Genomic DNA, 18441 nt, shown 5'->3' on the forward strand with positions numbered 1-18441 from the left:
CCAACTGTGCTATTGGGGCCGGTCTCGTAAACTGAAACCCCTTAATGTAATTACACTTTGTTAGATGCAATAAGGTAAATCAACTAGAATTTTATAAAGCACAACATTTTATTGACAAACATCCAAATGATGAAGATTTCCTTCTTACATGGAACTGTCGTGAACACTGTGTGTGAAGTTAGTGCCAGTTAATGCCCCAGTGATGTTAAGAAAATCTTGACAATGAGACATGAAACTTCTTAATGACAATATCACAGACAATAGTTTTGTGTTAAATATATGAACCTAACCATAATGACAATGGATAAGACAAACCATTTAGTAGAATAAATATGTTAGCTTACAAAGTGAAGAACAGATACAAACCCCAACACATGAAAGTACCTCGTCTATCATGTGTTACAGTACATGTTGTATAACTAAACATAGTTTGAGGGCTAAGCAAACAGAACTGAATACAGCTCAGCGAGATTAGTCATTCTGTACTATTTACATGTATACAATACCACTGGAGAGAGAGAGAAACAGAGAAACAAAAAGTGTACAAAAACCGTACTTTTGAATTAATAATAATAATTAAAAACAACATGATTTGTTTCGATGTAAACAAACAATTCATTTCATCATTTTACCCTATCGCTGGCTGTCTATAATCAGGGAGAAAACCATGTCCTACAATTCATTTTCCAAAAAACTGAGCAAGACGTATTTGTTCAACAAGCAAGGGTAAAACATGTATATTTTATTTGTTATCATAAATATTAATGACATAAAGAATGTCTGAGAGAAATAAACTTGAGTTGTGTGTATGACTAAGATGAGCTTATAAGCCATACAATCAATTTAACATTGCAAACTGTCAAAGTGTTAATACTACATCTACAAGTATGGTTAGAAGACTACAGTGCTTGAACATGGAATCTGTCACCGATGGGTGTCAAGAATTTAGAAGTACTAGGTGACACTAAAGATTTGAAAGTATTTCAATTAATGCTCAATTTTAAATTAACAGACCTCAAGACTGCTACTAAGAAATAAGTGAAGAAACAAAATCAATAATAATACAACAAAACACTAATACTAAACTAAATGCTGCACAATAAAAAAGTATTGATTATTATCTGTATTAATGAAATTAACATTAAATACAGTGAATACTCACTTAACTACAACTGCAATAATTTGTTAAATATGAAAGTAATCAACTATTTTATCTCTAGTCACAAAACTTCAATCATCAAACCTTACATAAAAACTGGTGCAAAAGTGTATGACTATATACAACAATTCAAATTTCAAAATATCACTGAATCATATTGGCATAAAAACATCCTCCAATCAAAATTTGCAAATTTTGATATTCAATAGATTCCAAAGTGAATCAAAAACCAATCTGTCATGATATTTTAAGTTGTTTTACTGAATGGAGGTGTGGACGGATTTATTACAAACATTATCATTACTAACCATTCCGTTAAAGGACAAGACAGCACCTGGCTAAAACATATTTCAATCGAAAGCAGGATACACAAGCATTCTAAAAAGTATCACACTTCATTATTTTTGATGATACTTCCCCAAATAACATGTAGAACAAAATGATAATACTACACAAATGGCCGGTGTGAGTCCAGGCAGCCATCCAATCAAACACGCTGCTATCAGGTGGCGCACCTAAGCTGTGATGTAGCCCTTGCCCCTTCACTCCATGAAGTGACATATCATAACCCAAAACTACTGCTTAAGACATCATTTTGAGATAGTTTACAACGATTTAGCTGCATGTAGCCAAAGGGCCATTTCACAAAGTGTTATGGGGCAGGTCTGTATCACTTATGGACCTCCACATAGGTAAAATCAGTTAATACACAAGCCACATAATATTCAATGATCACACATTATGTCAGACAGCAGCATACCGTCTCATGACAAACCACATTCATCTCCCCTAATACATTTCTTGTCGCTCTTTTTAGCAATTAGTCAGCTGTTTCAAAATAACAAAGATTAGTGTCAGTGCAAAATTCATTAAGGATGCCAAAGGTTTACGGGAATGAAAAGGCAGAATCTCACCAGGCAAAGCTTAAAATTAATTAAAAATCTTACAGGATATATTTTTTTTCTCTGAATTTATAAAAACTGAAGAATTTAAATTTTACTCCTTTGCCTTTCTTGTATACAAAGGATGTTTTTCTGTTTTCTGTTATAAAATACAGTAAAATTACTGAAATAGCATGTTCAAGCGGAGGAGCTTTGCGAAAACTAAGTCAGCACTACTCTCATCTTAGAAGCCACCGCTACAAAATAGAAGCATAAAATCCAGTGACAGTCGAATGACCAGATCAGCCTCAGTGGTACTTAGATCTATTTTTATTTGTTTCAGAACAAAGCCTGCTGAAATATTCTGCCAGTATGTCCAGTTTTCGAGAAAACTATATTTATCACTTGGGCCTTCATCGCCCAAGTCCACAACTTTGACCTGTCATAGGCTACTGCTTAGACTATTATACCGAAAATACCATCGATGTTAGCGAGCTAGAGTAAAGGTGACTTCACCTTGCCCTCGACAATGGAGACATGCTGAAGCTGTGACACGTGAAAATTTTACTAAACTTTAACTGGATAGAAAAAAATCTAAAAAAAATATTTAATGCCAGTTTAAGATACTTTGAGCGGTAGTATTTCAGCAGAAATAAACATTTGTCAGGTGCTGTCTTTCACTTTAATAAATATCATCAGAGGTGATAAACTTGTGAAATAATCTAATCAATGTCTGGTTAGACAGACACTAGGTTGTTTGATTATGTGAAAACAATCTCATATCAATAACACCCTATTACATGAATTATGAACAATTGGGCACAGATAAAGATCTCTTAATGTATCCAAAGGGTGTGTATTTGGCTTGAAGGAGATATACTGAGATAGGTTCTGGTGAATAAGGTGGGTATTAGATAGGCGAGTCTTTGGCTTGAAGGAGATATACTGAGATAGGTTCTGGTGAATAGGTGGGTATCAGAGAGGTGTGTCTTTGGCTTGAAAGAGATATACTGAGATAGGCTCTGGTGAATAAGTGGGTATCAGATAGGCGAGTCTTTGGCTTGAAGGAGATATACTGAGATATGCTCTGGTGAATAGGTGGGTATCAGAGAGGTGAGTCTTTGGCTTGAAGGAAACGTATGGAGATAGGCTCGGGTAAACAGTGAGGGTATCTGAGGTGGGTCTGTTTGTTTACAGGAGACACACTGAGATAAGCTCTGATGAAAAGATTGGGTATTCGAGAGGTGGGTCTGCTGGTTTACAGGGGACCCACTCAGATAGGCTCTGATGAAAAGATTGGGTATTCGAAAGGTGGGTCTGCTGGTTTACAGGAGATGCACTGAGATAGGCTCTGATGAATAGATTGGGTATTTGAAAGGTGTGTCTCCTGGTTTACAGGAGACACACTAAGATATGCTCTGATGAAAAGATTGGGTATTCCAGAGGTGGGTCTGCTGGTTTACAGGAGACACACTGAGATAGGCTCTGATGAAAAGATGGGGTATCCGAGAGGTGGATCTGCTGACTGGACGGTGAGGTTTCTCAACAGGGTGGGATGAGCCTGAATACTGTAGCGTTCCTCATCATCATTGGTGAAGTAAAGCAGCTCCAGGCTAAGGTTAGCCCACTGTCCTCTCACAGCCTCAGCGTTTAGACGACCCATGTGAACAACAGTGTCCTGGAGAGTCACCACACGACTGCTGTATGTACCCTGACAAACAATAGCAAAGAGGAAAAGTTAAAGGGACATAAAGTTACCAGGAGCACAATTAACTATGAAACAGCCAATGATAATTCTTGATCCAATGATAATAAACTCAAGAAATAAGGATTGGAACACCAAAATATTATCGGGAGCGGTAGATCCAGGATCAATCCTGGGCCGAGTCACACCTAAGACTTTAAAAGAGGTAGTAACTTTAAAAAAGTTGTAACTTGCTCGCTTGGTGTTCAGCATGAAGGGGATAGTGCAACGACTGGTTGACCCGTATCAGTATAATGGCTTGAATGGGGCGTCTTACTTGTCTTTGGTAAGTCCTCTCAGTGAAGCAGCACCAGATAAAAGAACAATGGAAATATGTCCTGTGACAAGGAGGCACATTACATACACCCTAAGGATTCCTTCGTCGTCATATGACTGAAAAAGTGTTGAGCACGACATTAAACCCCAAGCACTCACTCTAATACAGATGCACAATATAAAACCTTGAATTCAGCTCTTAAATGGAGCAAATCTCAACAGCCTTCATGTATTACCATGTAAAATAGCATTCCTTTGTCAATTAGAAATTCACAGGTGGCCTAATGGTTAGAGTGTCTACCTCAAAGTCAGAAGGCCTGAGATCAAACCAGGGTCTGGTAATACTAAAGGCTTTAAAAATGGTACTTGTTGCTGTCTTGCTAGGCACTCAGCACTGAGAGGTTAGGGAACAAGACTGGTTGACTAGGTGTCAGTATAAAGTGACTAGGTGAGGGGTCATGGACTCGCCCTGCCACAAGAAGACATGGTATATATACATACACTTTATGAATCCTCATAATCATATGACTGAAAAATTGTTAAGTACCACGTTAAACATCAAGCATTCATTTATTCATTCAAGTCAGAATTAAACTACTTTTCCCAAAAGTACCATAAATGGACAAAGACAACAAAGCAAAATGCTACTTAACGATGCATTACATTAAAACAGAAAAATGAAATGTAAAAGCAATAAGAAATGAGAATCATGCTTTACGAATCCTGTACCAAAGCCAATAAAATGAGACATCATTAGTAAATGAATAGAAGTGCAACTCCCTACGTTGCCTTTTCTGTGAAGTGTTCTGCAACCTTACCTGGCTTGATGCAAGGCCCACAGAAAACAGTGAGGGTTTATTGTTGATCACAGCTGCATTCCACTCTGGGTCTGTGTCCAGGCCAATGTACCAGTTGTTCTTGTAATCCGTCAAGTATTCAGCTAGCTCTTCATTATCACTAATCTCACCCAGCACACATTGGTCTAACATCAGCTTGAAGGAGTACCTGTAGGCCACAGAAAACATCAAGTGTAAACATGACATCATTCTACAGTCCAGTCTTATGTACATGTATACCTTTTTTACACCTGTCACCCTCCATGGCCCAGGTATTTAGCACAATGACCTTGGAGCCTCTCTCCAATGTGATCGGAGTGTGTTCAAGTCCAGGTCATGCAGGCTACCTCTCCAGCTGTACACAGGAAGATCTGCCAGGTACCTGTGGATGGTCGCGGGTTTCCCCCCAGGCTTTACCAGGTTTCCTCCCCCGATAATGCTGGTCACCCTTGAGTGTGCAGTAAAATGCCAAACAACCAAATAACCAAACATATGTTTTACACTTTTCCTGAGTATCAATCACACAATATTTACCCCAGATTGAACTAGGATAGTTGAAGTGAGTGACCAAACAAACACACCCACAACGTTAACTAGCTTCTACTTCAACAAAATGTTGTTAGTGGTTTGCCTAAAACATATTAGTACGCCCACTGTAACACAATATTACAAAATAAAGCCTGTCATAAGTTCCTCCAAAGAAATACAGGAAATTGGTAGTCAAATTATAAACTAAATATTAAGTTATCTGTATTGGGCAATTCGATTAATTTAGCTACATGCACGTTCAAGAAGCCTAACCCATAACTACCTTTTCTTGTAAGCTAATGCAAATTGACATTTAACACAACAAGTATGGTGACCTTGTACAAAAGCAGTGTCCTGCTGCCAAATGACAGAAAAAATTTTTTCCACACATTTACCTGTATGCTTGTAAAACTAAACCAAACAGGTGCTTGTCTTCTGTGAGCCAGTCCAACATAGCATTCCAAGGAACATCCCCACGGTAACACTTGTACAGGTGACTGGTGCTCCCTCCATGTGAGGCCATGCCTGTGTACATACAAGTAACAAAACTGGTATCATCTGGATGTTGTATTAGTTGGGGGATAACTCAGCTGTATAATTCAAGTAAAAGCCTTTATCTCTGAGTAAGGTGCTATATCACTGAGTAACAAAACAAGTAACAAAACTGGTATCATCTGGATGTTATATTATGGAGGATAACTCAGCTATATAATTCAAGTAAAAGCCTTTATCTCCTTATGAGTAAGGTGCTATATCACCGAGTAACAAAACAAGTAACAAAACTGGTATCATCTGGATGTTGTCTTATGGAGGATAACTCAGCTGTATAATTCAAGTAAAAGCCTTTATCTCTGAGTAAGGTGCTATATCACTGAGTAATGTGCCACATCACTGAGTGATGGGCTATATCACTGAGTGATGGGCTATATCACTGAGTGATGCAGCTATATCACTAAGTAACGTGCTACATCATTGAGTGATGGGCAATATCACTGAGTAATGGGCTATATCATTGAGTGATGGGCTATATCATTGAGTGATGGACTATATCACTGAGTGATGGACTATATCACTGAGTGATGGGCAATACTGCTGAGTGATGAGCTATATCATTGAGTAATGGGCTATATCATTGAGTGATGGACTATATCACTGAGTGATAGGCAATATCGCTGAGTAATGGGCTATATTATTGAGTAATGGGATATATCATTGAGTGATGGACTATATCACTGAGTGATGGGCTACATCACTGAGTAATGGGCTATATCCCTGAGTGATGGGCTATATCAATGAGTGATGGACTATATCACTGAGTGATGGGCTATATCAATAAGTGATGGACTATATCACTGAGTGATGGGCTATATCACTTAGTAATGGGCTATATCACTGAGTGATGGGCAATATCACTAAGAAACGTGCTATATCACTGAGTGATGGACGATATCACTGAGTGATGGGCTATATCACTGAGTAATGGGCTATATCATTGAGTGATGGATTATATCACTAAGTGATAGGCTATATCACTGAGTAATGGGCTACATCTCTTTGTTATCTTCCCTCGACAACGTGCAGATGGCTCTAAGTTTGCTCATGAACCATAACTAAGTGTGGTTTCCCATTCAGCAACACAAGGAGACTGAACACTATTTTTCACTATTACCATGACGTTCAGTTTTATGGGCGGAGGAAATTGGAGTGGCAGATGTAAACCATTGACTGACAAACTTTCCAACATGTGTTGTTTTCCGGCATGTCTCATTGGTCAAAGATAAATGGTCTCCAAAAGTAAGACTGCACAAAGAGCCACATGAACACTGATGATAGCTTTATGACACAAAATCCCTACAAACCACAAACAGCGTGATTGAAGAAATCTACAACTGCCCTCTTTGAAACCAGGATAGAACCAACAGCTCATGGTTAGCAGTTGTACATATTATAAGTTACATTTTTCTCCCTATGAGAAATGTTGAAGCAGCACATTACATGTAACATACAAATGACACAATACTGTTGTGAGGTTTGCCACAAGTATTGTCCCATAAACCAGTATCAGCCATTCAAGTACATCGTGAAGTAAGTTCCTGCCCTCGATTCCAAAAAACTAAGTTGATTGTATATAAGCATGACATGCAAGTCAAAGATAAATGTTACCATCACAACTAAGTCTATATCAACAATGTGGAACTGGGCTTAAATATATGATGCAAGGACTTACCATTAGCATCGAACATTCCACAGCAGGACATGGTCAGCTGAGAGTAAATGTCATGGAGAACTTCATCCTTCACTAATTCAGCTGTGATTTCACGAGTGCTTTGATCTGGGCTGGTGATCGGAAGGCTCTCTATCACATGTCTGTACCAGTCTGTCGGAAACTCCCGCGTCAGCTTTTTCACTCGAGACTCCTCTATGGGAAGTTCCCGCCACTTTGTTGGCAAGCTAAGCCGGGAGCTGTGTGGACTCATAAATTCTGCTGAGCCAGCTAAATTTGTCACTGGCCTGTAGATGGAGTTACCGGCCTTCCCCGACACTTGGAATGCAGGTTTTAATGGTGGTGGCTTGGCTTTGGCTTTAGGGTCTACAGCTGGCATCCCAAACCCTAACTCTTCAACAGAGCCTGAAGACTTCAAGTTCCTCTGTGAACTTTTCTTTTTGGATGGTTTGACTTCATCCATTTCAATGAAGTCCTTATCAGTGGAGAGTATACTGGAGAAACTTCGGAGAGATGAGCCCCAGGATGACTTACGCTTGTGACCCAGAGAAATAGCAGAAGTGGGACGAGAGTCACTCCATACATCATCCTCCTCAAGTTCATGAACAACAGGATGTTCTGCTTTATCAATGCTTGTAGCCCCTATTGTTACAACTGTGTCTTTCTGAGGAAGACACGCTTCTTTGTTGTTGTTGTTACTCCAGCTATCTTTGGTTTCCAGTTTTGTCAGACTGCTCTCCCTTTGCTTCTCCTCTGCTTGTTTTCTGTCATTCAGTTTAAACACTTCATTCATCAAAACCCAGATTAAAACTTTGGGAAAAGCTGCAAATACAAACTTAAAATTATCTGGAGAGTCTATGATACCAGTAAGAATATTTTTGGCATCAGAATATGTCTGAACAACCACTGCATCACACGGTGTGAGAGTGTGTAGGGGGTACTGGTTAAGCGAACATAATGGGAAGCCAGTTTCACTTTCAAATGACATCTCGAAAATGTCATCAACTCGTGTTGCTTCCACCGAGTGACAAGAAGTTTCTTGTAACTCCAGCCCTTTTATGGACATGGTGCAGTAGGTGCCTCCCCTCTCCAGTATGAGCACCCATATCATCCGGTCCTGGAAACGTAGCAGGTAATGGTTACCTGGATGGGGCTCACCTGAAACCAGACCGCATTAGAGACAATCACCTACAGTGGAGATATAGGTCTTCTACATGTATGTACCTGTTCACTTTCCGATTTTTACATGAGATAAATTAAATGTATACTTTACCAACATACATTATTATTTCCCAGATATTACAGTTTTACTCCCACAATTATAGGCAATTACAACTGAAATGTGAGTAGAACAATAACAAAGCAAAGTTCCTCGGTCGTACACGTACCATCCAGCGGTACTGTGTTTGTGTTGATTTGTGCAGGAATTATATCGCAAGAGTTAGAACAAGTTCATATGTTTCACATTCAGATGAAGTTCCTAACATATAAATTCAGGCATTCAACAAAAGGACAAAACAAAAAGAACTCACCTAAACTACCATTAGCAAAGGCTGTTTTCATGGCTGCAGCTAAGTTGTGACAGAGTTGTTTATAGAAGACAGTGTCTGCACAGGTATTGGCTGATGCTCCAACAGAGCTGGGCCAGGAACGCAGGGGACGAGGGAAACCAATCAAAAATACAGGCAACGAGAAGAGTGGGAGAAGAGGGGCAGACAGAACAGCTGCCACAACAACAACTGCTAGCACGACAGGAAACAACAACAAGTTCACCAGGACAATCCAAATAGAGGACTTTCTTCTCTGTTTTTTGTCAGTCCATGATGTGATGAGAAGTGCAAAACAAAAATATAGTTTGCTGGCAATTTGGTACAGGCGGTCTCGACAGACTGAAGTGATCAACAGGAGCCTGAAGGCCCCCAAGTACTGAACTGTTGTGTTGGTGGGAAGGTTGACAAGGATAATGTGGACAACTGAGAGTTCCAACAGGGAGTGAACTGTGCTCTGCCACACCTACAACACAAAACAATACTTCTTTATTTATTCATATATTTACTTATACAATAACAATCAGTGTTAAGGATGGAAGAAACCAGAGTCCTTGGCACAAACAACCAACTTGTGAAAAGTTAGTGACCAGCTTTTCCATGTGTAACATACAGATATGCAGCCACATTGCTTGCAAGCAAGTGATCTTCAACTAATGTTAAACGGAAAAATTCGGTATTTTAAGGCTAGATTGCATTAACAGTCCTACAAGAAACACTGGCTTTGCAAGTGACACCAAATACTTAATATCACCAAGGACCCACAAAGAGCGAGAGCTAAAGAAATCTACAAACTGTTTTTTTCACCTGGCTGGAAATCTTACATTGTTGTTACAATTATTTTGTTTATCATGCTTACGCAGCAGCCTAGAGGTGGAGAAACTACAGTCCGGATGCCTGTAAGAAAACTAAGAAATGACAGGATGACATGACCAAACAAGGCTTAGAGGAAGATGTTGAGACAAGATCTGACTAGGAGACCTTCCTTCTATATGACTCATGTAACACTACCAAGAAATAATTATGACTGACCCATCTGTAAGCTCTGGTTATGGACAGCATTAGCCACACTCCATCAGCTGTGGACAGGCTCAGTCGACATGACAAGCTGCTGGGGTCAGAGGTCAGGTTAACAAGGCTGAGGTATGACAACATCACCAGGGGGGCAACTGTAAAAAAACATACACATAAATATATATATATATATATTACTATAAAAGCATGACCAGGTTTCATACAGGTATATGAAAATGAAATTCTAGGAGTTTTCCAGGAGTTTTTGTTATTTTCAAGGCTCGTTTAAACATACCATGGTGCAAATTATAGACTATATTTTAAGTGTGAATTATAAATGCTTTAATTTGCATGCATGTATATTAAATAGTATGCTTACTTCTGCAAGAAATATCTGCCCTTCACCTCTGTAATGCGACACATTATTTGACCCGGCCTTGGCTCAGTCAAAAAAACTGAACACCATATATCATTATGAAGGGCTTAATTTTTTTTTTGCCAGGCAATTTGGACTCTCATCAGATTTTGTAGTAAAAACTATTTTTCTTTAGCAATACTCTCTTAACAGCCATGGCTCTTGTAGGTCTCCTTCTGTAATTCATTTTTATCTGCCTTGGTGTAGCTGCTAGGATCAGTTTGATCTCTTCCAGCTATATCTGGAGTTACATGCTCAAAATACTGGACCCAATGCTTGACAGCATGTTTTTCTTCTTTGAAGAAAAAAAATCAATCCTTTTTTCAACCTATCTGTACGATTCTAGTAAAGTGTAATTTCCTCTATCAGAAAAATCTGTTACGAAATTAATTTGTAAATTCAGTTTATTTAAATGCAACTTTATGATCAGTACATTGGATTAACACAGTCTGACAGGAGAATACTAGACAGCGTACACATTTATATAACAGCACATATTCTGAAACATTTAAGTTACTTTGGATCCAAAAAAAAAAAAATAGTTTATTAAGTGGAAAAGTTTAAATTTTTCATAGGAGGTAACTTCATTTACAGGTGTAACTCTACCTTGATTTATTTCTCTTGATATTTTTTTTTTTTTTACAACTGGCGATGAAAGGCATCACCCAAAATGCCATGATTCTCATTCGTTATTTAACAGAAATGATTTCAAGCATTATTTAATGTAAGTCAACTTGCAACAATGCTGACCCCACTTCGTAGATTTCTGTCAAGTAATCGCCATACAACTTTGTTGTTTTGCCGAGATGAGGCTGTTTGAAGTGAAAGTAAGTGGATTATTTTCATAAGAAAAATTGAGAAAATCTGCTAAAACCCCCAGAAAACTCTCATGGTAGATTTTGTATAACGCTTGTATTTTTTCTTAAATAAATTTGTCACCAAAAACATTCGCATTTTTTCAAATTTTATTGCCATTTCAAAAAACTGTTCTAAATTTGCGACAATGGCAAGTGCCAGCGGAGGCCCTAATTATGGGAGAATTATCAGCGAACTCCCGTTATACAAACTCGGCGGTCAGCAGACAATACTTAAATTCAGGACAAACTAAGATTTTCAAGCAGTTTCCAGGGGTATTTGTCTTTTTTAAGGACTTTCAAGTACTTGAAAGTGAAATTGTAATTTTCAATGAGTTTCAAGGACTGTGCGCACCCTGATGACTGTCTTTGTAAGAAAACTGTTAACAGTACTTTTATAGTGCAAAAATATGTGACCCACAGCACAGTTTCCCAAAAGAATGTCACAAACCTTTACAACTGCTTTAACTGTATGAATATTTGGGGACACTGGGAGTCACTCCTTAGAGGATAAACAATGTTTATCATATTTCCCACATTATCTGTTACAAATGCAATAACACTTATCTTTGTGCCTCAACTCATCTTGTATGTGGTGGTTTACACATGCAAGTTGAGGGTATAATGAGGCTGATTCTCAGCAATCTGTTAAATATGGTAGACAGGGACATAGCGTTCATTTATATCAGGGAATGATGTCTTAACTTAGAGGACCCAGAATGGAAACTAGATGTATACTAGACACAATATGGTCAAGAAACTTCAATGGCTTCTCCTAGCAAGCCATGGCAAATACGGTACACAGACGTGTGTGCAGCCTCATCCTATCTGAACTACTTGTTTTCATTATGAAGGACAATTTTTGGAAGGAGGAAGATTTTATTTGACTTGTCCCATGGAGGAGCACAATTTTGGCCAAATGCACACGGATCTATTTCCATATGAATGAGGTTTATCCCCTCTACTGACTCGGACTGATACATCTACGGAAAGATGGGTAGGTATAGAGACTGTACTATATGCCACTGGTCATACTCTGGACATATGCAAAATTGGATCAGTTTACTGACTTAAAACTTAATCTTTCTGACCGGTGATTGCTACTGATCCCTTTCAAAGAAAGGTTAAAAGATCAAGACAAAAGAAATTTGAAGGATTATTCTAAGTTTTGTACAAAATGAACATGACTTGTGATGCCATAGCCAGAACTGTCTCTTTTTTAGTTGTAGTTCTTGACAGCCATTCCATATCCCTGTATATAATGCTTATTGAAATACTGTAATATTGTCCATATACTAGAATAATTTTTTCAGACACTACTAACCAAAATTTATGACAAATCTTCTGAGATACCCGAGGAGATTCAAGAAACATTTTCGGCGGCGAAAAATCCTTTGGCTTTGTGCACTGCCAGGGAAAAGCTTGTTTCTCCACAGTCCAAAACAGATAAACACTCCCTGGAAATCTCTTAGGAGTTTTTCCAGGATGAGAACACCGACGTTAACATAGCCCAGTACCAGCCAGGCATTTGTCCAAACAGAAGTTGTGTACAGCACTAAACACAAGCTGACTGCTATAACTACACCGGTCATGATGAGATGAAACACTACTGTCAGAAACAATCTGGACCAGGGGAAACCTCTATGTTTATCTGACACACTGTTCAGAGTTTGGCTGGAGCTGACTTTGTTCCTAGTCTGGTAATACTTGATCACATCTCTGAGAAGGCCTCCAATGTCTGTGCTGAGGATATAGCCCAAGGCTGCAGCCATGACAATGGACCCCAAACACATAGGGATGAAGTACACAGCCAGGAATACACTCACTGATACCAGCAACATAACTATAGTCCTGAAAGAAGAAAATAAGATTTGATCAACCTGTTCAGTTGATAATATTTACAATGATTGCATGCTATCAAACATATATATGATGATTATATATGAATACATATATTATGAATACAAAGCTATTTTGGCATATTTACATGTACTACTATATAGTGACAGTAAAAAAAATGTATTAATTCTGAAACCTATTTTGTTCCCTGCCAAGAATCTGACACAATACATGACAGATAAAGTAGGTCACATTATCAGACCCCTAGCTAGGATCTGGTGAAGGCATGGGGGAGGAGCGTCCCACCCAAATGCAGCCCCCATCCACCGGAAAACTTGCATTGCAGGAAATGCTTTCGTCGCGTCAAAAGGGTAGTTTTACATTTAACATCAAGATAAATTAAATGGCCTAAAAAACTGTATTTTAGCAAGCTTTGTAATCCTCAAAGTCAAATGGCATCCTTAATTGCAAGGCTTGCTGCTGTGCCCAATTTGATAGATATCACATCTGACCATAATTCAGGGGTCACCACAGCAGGGAATTTTCTCATTCCACTGCGGGCAGCTTAGTGGTTAATTTCATGGGGTTTGGATGGCGAGGTGGACGACGATGCTTGTCGAGCTTTGCAAACGGGGCTGCTGTAAGACTGTAAGGGGAAGTTGTCAGTGAATTGCCAATGATCAGTGGTTTACCCCGGTTTCTTCCGGGGGCTACCTCCGCCCACCTGACAATACTGACCCACCATCATATGAGTCAAATACTCATAAGTATGGCATAAAACAATAATCAGTCAGTCAGTCAAATATCTTACAGGATAAATAAAATGTTAATTGAAACTGATTTTTGAAGCCCACCATTTCAGTAGTTGCTGTGGCAACAAAATCTTGCATATATTATCACTCCTTCCAAGACTTATTTTCACTAACTTCTGTGTTCAACTTTCTTCAGTTGAAAGGAAACAGGATCAAATACTTTTTACAGCAAATCGGTTTCCCCTAACAGAAAGTAAACAGTTTATCAGGGGCCATGCACTGGGCTGTACTGAAAAGAATTTTCTACATCAAAATCGTCCAAGGTCTAACGGTCATCTGGAACTCAATAGTAAGCTGCACTAAAAGTCAGCGCACTGTCATATTTGACAAACTTTCACCTGAAAACACCTGTTTTTGGAACCATTTAAAAAGTTGAAATATTGCCTTTGAAAGTTAAACTGAAATTTTATTTGGGGAAATAATCCTGCCTTCAAAACACTGTTCTAACTGACGCTTCCTAGGCAGCCAAACTGAACTCGGCACGCTACATTTTCAACTCAATGCATCGCCATTCATGTCGTTAAAAGCGTAATTTACGATTTAGTAAGCAACAGCTAGGCAAGGTCACAAAATTTAAGCGTTTGCGCGGACATTTGCGCGGCCAGCCGATTCCGGAACTTCAGAAACCATGTCTCAGGCACTCAGGATGTCTTAACTAACAGATTTCCGATTTGGAAGTAACTTTCCAAAGGACATTTTAGGCATGGCAATAGGTACTGCGTTTTTAGAGGGATGGCGGACGTTATGAGAGGTATGGCGGGGTGCCATTCGATAAAACGCTAGCTAGGGCTCTGACATTGCAAAAGAGCTAAGAAAATGATTTCTATCATCACAAGCAAAACATCACTAGCAAAAGAGCTAAGAAAATGATTTCTATCATCACAAGCAAAACAACACCAGAAAAGAATGGTGAACTCATAAACGCCTTCCCACTTGTATCAAGACAGTCAAAAGATGTGAACTCCTTAATTCTTCAATTAATTACGTCACAATCAGCTCATAAGACATATGTGGAGTACACATGCACTGCAACATCACAACAGCAGAAAATGTGTTCTACTGTCAATGGACCTTGTGTGTAAGTCGTACCCGAGTCTCCCATTGCTGGATATAATGCAAATATACGAACTAGGCATTAAGAGAACACTGGTACCTCACCTGATTGAGCAGTTCATAAAACTGTATAATGTTCAAGTCATGTGATATGTTCAAATTTTAATGTCTAAACCAAAATAAAGTAGAAAGATTGTCACTATCATATACATATTATTTTCTAATAAGATAGTGCCAAGATCTTACCATTAAATCAACAAGAAAGGCAAAAATTATTATCACAACTATGACTGTTTATCGTATGCTTAATGATTGCAGAGCAGACTTCATATGTTATTGAGTTGTAAATCATTGTGGTGGTAAAAGACACTGTGTGGAGTTGCACTGTGCAAAAATTTAAAGCAGAGGTCTTTGTTATGCAAATCACGAGCTGCATTTGGCACTCCATATACTATGGGCGGCAACTGCAACTCTGTGAATGGCTGAGGAATTTTGAGCTATGAGGTAAAAAACTGCCATGGTCTTTGATATGCAAATCTCTATCGACGATTGGCTATCTGTGTAGCCAACGCAACCCCATGATTGGCCAAAAATATTAACCAAAGTGGACACCAACACGCCACTGACAGCATCTGATCCCCCTCTCACAACACCTCACCTTACTTCGTACAGACGAGCTAATAAACATTACCATAAATCTGATGAAGTTGATGTTCCACCAAAGAACACTATAAGGATCTGTTCCAGTCCCCAAAACAGGAGAGCATCCAAGGGAGGCAATACGCCTACAATCCACAGGAATGGAAAAGTCACAAATACTGCATGGAGTATCTGGTCTGCTAGAAGAAACCCAGACAAGAACCTAAGGAAAAGAAGGATATGTTGTGATTTTTCCAAATTAAATAACAACATGTATGTGAATTATGTTAACATACTTTAAATAACTTAATATGCCTGGTGGAATCAAAAATATTTTTTTACGGAAAGAAAATTTCTACACACATATTCTTTCAAGTACTTACCTGTTCAATAAGAAGAAACTTTCACATACGATGATGTAAAATGGGCGGAGCATGGGGGAAAATTCAAAAGTGTCTAAAGTTGTGTATGTTGAAAGCTCTGGAGGAGCACATGTTGTCAGTGGATACTGGGAAATACATAACGTCAACCAACCCAGGATGTACAGTATCACAGTAGCTCCTATATTGTTATAATACAGTGAGTTGAAAGTCTGAGGCAGGAGGTACCACAGTCCCAATCCACAGATAACTCCCGACATTACAGAGTGTAATATTATGTTAAACTTGTACTTCTTTGGTGGTATGATAAAACCGATTGTTTCAGCTCCACAACATGATGCAAAATCCACTTCATCTTCCTCTGCTAAGAGACTGGCAGTGTGGATGTTCTGCCCTTGGCTGGATCTTTGATTGTGGATGATACTAGAAACAATCTGGCCACACAGTACAAAGAGAAACATAATGCTGCCAAAGACGTAAACAGCAATTTCAAATTCCAGGATTGCAGTTTCCACCAGAGCTGTGAAAATCCCTCCGATAATCCACGGGATAAAGAAGAGCAATATCTGCCCCATGTACACAAAACAGGGGGCATCATAGCCCAACCTTAACTTTGGTCCTCCCAAGACAGTCTGAGGGAATCGTTTCCAGAAGAACTCCTGCTTATAGTCATTGAGCAAAGGTACTCCAGATCCCATGGCCGACATTAAGAATATCTTTGGTTAATATTTGTAATAATTTCAAACGTCATGACTGAAACAGAAAAGTATGTCCTAGACCATATGTATATTAGGACTGTTACAGGGCAGCCACTCCAACATCTTTGAGTCCCTTTCAAATGTCTCTGGAGCTGAAACAGAAAACAGATTCATTATGTTAATGGAAAACTAATAAAAATATCAGTATAACTGAAGAGTTCTCCTAACCAAATCACAATGTTATGTTTGTAGATCGTGTTATGGTACTGAAGTTAATATGAAATCAGTCATGGTTTAAGTGAAAACAGTGTGAAACTTGTAGTCCCCATTGTTAGGGGGAGCGGAGAAAAAAAATATGGAAAATAGAATGGTCCCTATAGCACTTGGCCTTTCTTAAAACTGGGAGAGCTCAGCATGACCTTCATTTAGCTCCAACCCTGTTAGTGGTATAATCTATCTACAAGAAGATGTTATTGTTAAATTCTGACATTCGCTGTGGCAATGATTTGGTCTCTGTAAAAACCATGACACACTTCTCAAACTACCACTTCTTTTACACTCAGGGGAATTAAACCTCTATAGCTCATATTTATGTGGATACAATCTTGAAAACTACCTTGTTAATTTACTACTCTCACAAATCACACTAATTGACCAGCAAATCTGTGGTCACACTGTCTGAAAGAGATGTACAAACTAGCTCACTGTCAATTATAGTTTCACAGGCCATGTCAATCACCTACCTGTGGTTTTCAAAATCTATATGATTTCTGGCTTTGACAACATCTTTAAATCTATGACATTTTCACTGCCATCTGCCAGCAGAGCCTTTATAATCCTACCAGAAACAGACATTCAGAAACATGGTGAACATTCTTGGAGAGATACTGATATACAGAGTCATGGTCACAATGAAATCAGAATTTTAAAATAGCATACCAAGTCCATGTAGATGAACTATTGTAAGAGTAAGTTAAAACTATTCAAAGAAAACAGGCATTAAGCAATACTGACTCAGAGACTCTTCAATAAATTGATGTCACTTCACCACGTGACAGCAACCTAGTCTTTACAACATCTCTATTTTCAACGGTTGGTGGTACATGTACTTATCAGGTATATATCAGAAATTGTTGAAAGTAGACCTCAAATGAACTCTATCTGCCTCTCCTACTAGGATCAGCTCTGAGCAATTTCTCTCATACCTTTTGCTTATCGAGATCCCACTGCAGATCTTTCTTTTTTCCACATTGTTACGGTCTAATGATAACGACCTTTCTGTCAGAATGATACCGTGTTGTTGTTGTACAAGTACTCGTAGCAACGGACATTTGCTTCAACAAATATTGTTTCTCTGACAACCTTCATATGGAAGCTAACATTTAGTCATATGAGAGCTTCATTACACTAATTCTGAACCTAGCACCTTCAAAACTAGATCCTTAAAATAAAAACAGCTTCCAAATACCACGGCTTTTGTGTTAAACAATTATTTTGACACCAACAACTATTTAGTCACGTGACTTGACAAGACTTCATTTT

At 38.7% G+C, this 18441-nt stretch overlaps 1 protein-coding gene across 2 annotated transcripts; it reads right to left on the reverse strand.

Moving 5' to 3' along the window:
* Positions 1–89: 89 nt before the first annotated feature.
* On the reverse strand, positions 90–18397 carry LOC135468327 (pecanex-like protein 4). Of its 2 annotated transcripts, XM_064746519.1 has the most exons (11): positions 18105–18397; positions 17643–17737; positions 16205–17051; positions 15874–16044; positions 12803–13329; positions 10228–10364; positions 9181–9661; positions 7652–8806; positions 5820–5949; positions 4879–5065; positions 90–3751 (listed from the first exon to the last, which is right to left on the reverse strand). In XM_064746519.1, exons 3-11 carry the CDS (start codon positions 16906–16908, stop codon positions 3500–3502), a joined length of 3744 nt encoding a protein of 1247 aa, XP_064602589.1. In that variant the 5' UTR covers positions 16909–17051; positions 17643–17737; positions 18105–18397; the 3' UTR covers positions 90–3499. The 2 variants fall into 2 exon arrangements, with proteins under 2 accessions (XP_064602589.1, XP_064602588.1); XM_064746518.1 differs by lacking the exon at positions 17643–17737.
* Positions 18398–18441: the final 44 nt, after the last annotated feature.

Source organism: Liolophura sinensis, chromosome 6, assembly GCF_032854445.1.
Source record: "Liolophura sinensis isolate JHLJ2023 chromosome 6, CUHK_Ljap_v2, whole genome shotgun sequence".
In the NCBI taxonomy this organism is placed as follows: Eukaryota; Metazoa; Mollusca; class Polyplacophora; order Chitonida; family Chitonidae; genus Liolophura; species Liolophura sinensis.

What these genes read in the sequence shown, in the direction of transcription:
- LOC135468327 (XM_064746518.1), bottom strand. Translation starts at nt 16,908, where the DNA reads ATGTCGGCCATGGGATCTGGAGTACCTTTGCTCAATGACTATAAGCAG. An exon ending in TAACCAGAGCTTACAGATGG is followed by an intron (nt 9,662 to 10,227) that starts GTCAGTCATAAT and finishes TTTGTGTTGTAG; the next exon opens with GTGTGGCAGAGCACAGTTCA. An exon ending in TGGGCCTTGCATCAAGCCAG is followed by an intron (nt 3,752 to 4,878) that starts GTAAGGTTGCAG and finishes ATTGTTTGTCAG; the next exon opens with GGTACATACAGCAGTCGTGT.